We start from the raw sequence: 6864 nt of genomic DNA on the forward strand, positions 1-6864 counted from the left end.
GAATTGTAATGTGTGTTTTTTAATAAAAATGCCCATTGGGTTTAAAACCTTTATTAAAAAAGTTATTTGCACTTTAAAAAATTAAAAAAAAAAAAAAAATTTTAAATAAAAGTTAAATTATCGTTTCACAATGGTTGTCTGTCTTTTCTTTCTGCGGCGAACTATGTTTAAAAAAAAGGTTAAATACAGGGTATTTCAAAGGTAAAAAGGTATTCAAAACCAGGTATATAACTGTGGGTAAATTTTAGCTTTTTGCCACAGTTGTGTTCCTGGTTGTGTTTGAAGCAAAGCATTTCACCTAAAAAGTTGTGTTTATTGTTGGTGATTTCCTAACAATGTACACAACTTTTGTTAAAAGGTGAAATACTTTGCATAAAACACAACCAGGTACACACCTGTGGCCTAAAGCTAAAAATAGTAAGACCATGACAAGATAGCCAACTTTGGTTGGCAAAGGTATATACTGTTGGTCCAGAAGGTACACAAGTTTGGTTAGGGCACAAATCTTTCACACTCTGTCATCCTGCCAGTGTACTCTGCCTTGAGGGGCCACAAGGGTCAATTTTAAAAACCGGATCCGGCGTAATCCGTCGAAAAAACGGATAGAAAAACGGATGAACCGGATGAGACGGATCCGGTTTTGTCTGTCAAGAACAAGACGGATCCGGCAGAAAACCGGATCCGGCACATCAGGTTTTACAAAACATTTGCCGGATCCGGCATTCCGGCACGACGCCGGATCGCGCTTGACGCCAAAAACCTGATGTGTGAAAGTAGCCTAAGAAGACTCCAGGAAAAGAGGGATGCTTTAACTGAAATTCTTGTATTATGATGAAAGCAGCAGGTAAGGCCTCTTTCACACATCAGTTTTTTGCCTTCAGGCGCGATCCGGCTTTTTTTTGTAAAACCGGATCCGGCAAAATGCAATGCCGGATCCAGTTTTTCCCCATTGACTTGCATTAGCGCCGGATCGTGCCGGATGGCATTGCGTTTCATCCGTTTTTTGCCGGATCCGGCAACTTGTCTCATTCCGGCGTCTGGAAAAAACGGCTACTGTAACGTTTTTTGTCTCCAGCGAAAAAGCCGGAAGCGCCGGATCCGGCGCTTCCAACTTTTTGCTACAATGAAAGTCTATGGGCGCCGGAATGCGCCGGATCCAGAAAAAGACGGATCCAGCCACCGGATCCGTTTTTTTTAAGTCTGCGCATGCTCAGATCCAATTGGCCAGCCCCCAGGAACAGAGACGGATCCAGCAAAAAAAGGATCCGTTTCTACAGTTCTCCAAAATTTATGCCGGATCCGTTTTTTCTAAAAATAGCCGGATCCTGCCTGACGGCAAAAAACTGATGTGTGAAAGTAGCCTTAAAAGGAATATTCTTCAGAGGACATGTAAGAAGATGCATACAGATGGAGGGACGATCACAAAATGGAGAATAAGGGAGGGAACAAACATACATCACAGGACTACAGGGAGAGAGTTGGGACAAAATACAGGGAAAGGCAAACTTCTGCCTAGCAACAGATGATGCAACACAAGCAATGCAAATATTAAATGATTTCCCAAGTCGTGGGACATGACACTCTCGCTATTATTGGTGGCCTTCACTCTCCCAGGATGTTAAAGACTTGGTGGCATCTTGCCCGTCCTGTGCCCAGAACAAGATACCCAGACAACCACCCTCTGGTCTTCTGCTCCCGCTTCCCGTTCCGTCGGCTCCATGGCAGCACATAGCCATGGATTTCATTACTGATCTGCCTTGTTCTTCCGGTTGTACTGTGGTCTTGGTGGTTGTAGACCGATTTTCAAAGATGGCCCACTTCATTCCTCTTCCCGGACTACCCTCTGCTCCTGACTTGGCGAAGATCTTCATTTCCCATATCTTCAGGATTCACGGCTTCCCCCAGCACATTGTGTCAGACAGAGGGATCCAATTCACCTCTCGGTTCTGGAGAGCTCTATGCGGACTCATGAAAGTGTCATTGGATTTCTCTTCCGCCTATCACCCCCAAACCAATGGGCAGGTGGAACGTACCAACCAGATCCTTACATCCTACCTCCGGCATTTTTCTAATGCTCATCAGAATGACTGGGTCGGTCTACTTCCTTGGGCTGAGTTCGCCTACAATAATCACTCCAGTGAATCGTCTACCAAGTCTCCTTTCTTCATCATCTTTGGACAGCATCCCAATGTGCCTCTACCGGTACTTCCTGTCTCGGGGGTACCTGCTGACGATTCTCTGTCTGTGGAGTTCTCCGGGGTATGGCAGGAGACCAAAACCGCTCTCGAGAAAGCACGGGACAGAATGAAATTACACGCTGACAAGAGGCGCCTGGACGTTCCTCCATTTCTCCCTGGTGACAAGGTGTGGCTCTCCACCAAATACGTCCACCTTAAGGTACCATCTTACAAACTGGGTCCCCATTACATTTGTCCTTTTGAGGTCCTCAGGCGGATTAATGATGTTGCTTTCAAATTGAAGTTGCCTCCTTCACTCCGTATTCTCAATTCCTTCCATGTGTCTCTCCTTAAAACTGTGGTTCTTAACCGATTTCATCCTTCTCCAGGCCACACACCCCAGCCTGTTGGCTTGGGGGATGAGTTTGAGGTGAATGACATGACATTTTGGCCATGAAGAAGGTAAGAGGGAGAACCATGTTCTTGATCGATTGGAAGGGTTTTGGCCCCGAGGAGAGGTCATGGGAGCCAAGGGAGAATATCCACGCACCCCAGATTTTGTCTAAGTTCCTCTCCAGTTTTAGAAAGAGGGGGCATAAAGGGGGGGGTTACTGTCACGCCGCGCTCACCTGGGGGCGGGACCTCGGCCCCGACGTCATCTCTTCCGGAGCCGCGGTCACTCCGGGGGTCCCGCCGGGTGCGCACGCGCACCTCTCGTACCTAGGTCCCTGTCTCCTTCATGTTATGTCTGCGCTTGCGCGCTTTTCTCAGTTCAGTCTCCAGGTCAGTCCTCTCTATGGTACTGGAGGACTTGACCCGGAAGCTCTCGTGATCATGTGCTATATCAGGCTACCTCTTCCTAGGGGAGGTGCCTGATTATTGTTGTGCTTCCTGGCTTGGTCTGCCGTGTCCCTGCCTGGCCGTGCGCTGTATTCAGGTCCCCTGCCTTGTACTCGGTTGTGCCTCCTGGCACACGCTCTGACCCTGTTCTCTGTCTTATACTCAGTTGTGCCTCCTGGCACACACTCGGACCCTGTGCCTTGTCTCATACTCAGTTGTGCCTCCTGGCACACGTTCCAATCCTGTACTCTGTCTCTTACTCAGTTGTGCCTCCTGGCACACGTTCCAATCCTGCACTCTGTCTTATGCTCAGTTGTGCCCTCTGGCACACACCCTGCTCCTGTACTCTGTTACACCTCCTGGCACACCTACTGCCTGACTCAGTGCTCTGACGTGCTCCTTGCACGCATCCTGCTTCACTCACACCCGGACGTACGAAGTCTCTGTATACCACGTGTTCCCGTGTCCACGCTTTACACATTCCTGCAGACACACTCACCCACTCGTGTCTCCTGTGAGCCGGCCTGGTGCCAGCAGTTGTGGTACCTCACCCCCTGGGGATTGCCCCTGACACTCCCTGTATAGGGGGTGGTCTTCACTAGGTCAGCTCGCCCTAGGAGGGTTGGTGCCACGACCCAGAGGGTCCACTCCAGGAGTCGTCACAATCGCTCCTCTCTTTTTCACTATGTCGGCTCCATCTCGCCTCTTTTTCTCACTATGTCAGCTCCATCTCTCCTCTCTCACTATTTCAGCTCCATCTCTCCTCTCTTTGTCACTATGTCAGCTCCATCTCTCCTCTCTTTCTCACTATTTCAGCTCTATCGCTCCTCTATTTTTCACTATGTCGGCTCCATCTCTCCTCTCTTTCTCACTATATCGGCTCCATCTCTCCTCTCTTTCTCACTATTTCAGCTCCATCTCTCCTCTCTTTCTCACTATTTCAGCTCCATCTCTCCTCTCTTTCTCACTATGTCGGCTCCATCTCTCCTCTCTTTCTCACTATGTCAGCTCCATCTCGCCTCTCTTTCTCACTATGTCGGCTCCATCTCTCCTCTCTCACTATTTCGGCTCCATCTCTCCTCTCTTTCTCACTATGTCGGCTCCATCTCTCCTCTCTTTCACACTGTGTCGGCTCCATCTTTCCTATCTCTTCTTGTTCTGTCAGCTCCATCTCTCTCCTCTTTCTCTCGGTTTACTGCTGTCACCTTGATCTCTTTCTTTTCTCTCACATTATAATGCTGTCATTTTGATCTCTCCTCATATGAGAGATACAAGTTTATGCATTTAATTCATGATTTGATAACTTGACAGGTAGTCTGTGATATCAAAAGAATGGAATGTTGTCCAAACCACAGTGAAGTCACCATGCCAGAAACCTGACAATTCCAGTGCAATGGCATGTTAATGTAATTTACAGTGTGCAATCAAACAATCATCTTGCGATTTTTAATATTTTTATGTTAGCAACACAAAGAACATCAATTAAAGCAAAATGAAAATACAATATTTTTAGGTTATTCATGCCAAAAATCCAACATTTTTGATCGGCATATTAGTTATATTCTTCTTCACTTACACTTCACAACTTAAGGTAATTATTGTAAATTCAGTAAGAGTTCCATATGTGTATTGTATAACATATTGGAAGAGTAAAATATTAATTCATCCCAAGGTGATTACATGGTTGGACATTGACAATATTGGGTCTTCCATTAGGCCTGATTGATTTAAGGATCTATGATTTATCTCATGGAAGCAACATCCCGCCAGTGTAGAATGAATAATAAATCATTTTAACTCTGTACCTGTGATCCTGTTTTTCATAAACCAGTTGAGACAAGGAGGAGCAAAGCCACAAATCAAAGTGAGAAACAGAAGGGCCACCAGACATCCAACCTTCACAGCCAGAAGCTTATCCATCATGGTCTTAATAAGTGTCCTGTTGTCTTGTGCTCTACAAGGGTTGTTGGTGTAGCCACCCTCTTTCTGTCACAGTCTTCTGACTCCCCACTATCATTTACTATGACATTGATATAATTTACTTCATTATTTCTGGTTTTTCATTTTCTCCACCTTCTTTTCTGATTTATGGTGAAATGATCCAGTATGTGAGTCTTATTCTGTAATCTCTTCCTCCTGTCTTCTTTCTCCTCCGCTGCTTTCTGATACTCTTAATTCTTTGAATACTATTACAAAGTCTACAACTCCTTCACTCAATTTCTAGGGACTTATCTGTCAGGTTTTTTCCAATATTTAGTGACTCATTAAAGTTCTTGGAAAACTAATGAATGTCAAGTAGTGACTCCAATGTCAATAAGCTTTATTTGCTAAAGTCATTATTATACACTCAGTATGGACAAGCTGGCCATTGTCTACTCCTAATAGTGATAGATAAGTCAATAAGTCACTGAAAGGCAGGTACTGTATGTGGTCAAAGGAATAGTGAAAGTTTTACTTAAAAGGAATTTCCATTTTTGGAAAACCCCTATCAACTAGTGCAGTCTATTTTTAAAAAAAAACAAACGTGCCTTACTCATCCAAGGGTACAGCACTGAACCCCCATAACTGCTCCTAGTGTCTGTTATTATCCACAGTGGAGATGTCACCTCGACAGGTATGCGACCAGCTTTGAGTGGTTGTTCCGTTATTTGCTGCAACACTGTTGACATGATGCCAGCGTTTTTGGTTTTCTCTGTGTAAAGGTCATGTGTTTATATGCATTTACATTTTGCATACACACTAATTTACTTTTTCAGCTCAGACCCAGTTCCTCATTTAGTTCAATGTGCATTCTGTGCATATAAGGGTGTGACCGCCCTGTTTCTGAGCTGGGAAATCCATCCTGTCTGGCCTTTGCTTTACTGGTGGTTCAGTCCCTCTGTCCTTGTTCACATTTACGTCACTTGACAAGTGGAAAGGTTTTAAATACAAGAGTTAGGACTGTCCCACAAGGGTTGCCTTGACGTGGCAATATGGCTTGTACATTCTTTTGATCAAAATTATGTTTACTAAATACCCTTTTTATTATTACTATCTTCATGAAATTTTTGTAGCAGAGTGTGTCTTTTGAGAATCCACTGGTACACAGAAGAACTTCACTGAGCAAGTTATCTTGAGTAAACAGCTTTTACTTCTTATGGGTAAACATGAGATAAGAATTCAGAAGCACACAGCCCATGCTGCTGCTGTAATACAGTCAAAAGCTAGGAGGGTAGCTAATACTAGAGAAGAGAGAGGATTCAAAAAGATATAAATAAACTGGAGAAGTGGGCAGCAACTAACAGAATGGTTTTTAACAGGGAAAAATGCAAAGTACTACATCTGGGCAATAAAAATGAAAAAAGCGTATACAGAATGGGAGGAATAAGCCTAAGCAACAGCACATGTGAAAAAGACTTGGGTATACTAATAGATCACAGACTGAATATGAGCCAACAGTGTGATGCAGCAGCAAAAAAGGCAAATGCAATTCTAGGATGTATTAACAGAAGCATACAGTCTAGATCACGTGAAGTCATTATTTCCCTCTACTCCTCTTTGGTCAAACCTCATCTGGAATATTGTGTCCAGTTTTGGGCACCACATTTTATAAAAGGCATCAACAAACTGGAGCAAGTTCAGAAAAGAGCGACCAGAATGGTGACCGGTCTGCAAACCCTGTCTTATGAGGAAAGGTTGCAGGATTTGGGATTGTTTAGTTTGCAAAAGAGAAGACTGAGAGGAGACTTAATAGCTGTCTACAAATATCTAAAGGGCTGTCACATCGTAGAAGGATCAACTTTATTCTCATTTGCACAAGGAAAGACTAGAAGCAATGGGATGAAACTGAATGGTAGGAGACACAGAT

At 44.4% G+C, this 6864-nt stretch overlaps 1 protein-coding gene across 1 annotated transcript in view; it reads right to left on the reverse strand.

Moving 5' to 3' along the window:
* Positions 1–4940, reverse strand: part of LOC141058585 (zinc transporter ZIP1-like) — a 28460-nt gene extending 23520 nt beyond the window's left edge. The window contains exon 1 of the mRNA XM_073554750.1: positions 4823–4940. Within this exon, the coding sequence (XP_073410851.1) occupies positions 4823–4940 (118 nt within the window). The remainder of the gene's footprint in view (positions 1–4822) is intronic.
* Between the last annotated feature and the right edge of the window lie 1924 nt (positions 4941–6864).

This window comes from Dendrobates tinctorius, unplaced genomic scaffold, assembly GCF_039654945.1.
Source record: "Dendrobates tinctorius isolate UK_male_01 unplaced genomic scaffold, ASM3965494v1 ptg000213l, whole genome shotgun sequence".
In the NCBI taxonomy this organism is placed as follows: Eukaryota; Metazoa; Chordata; class Amphibia; order Anura; family Dendrobatidae; genus Dendrobates; species Dendrobates tinctorius.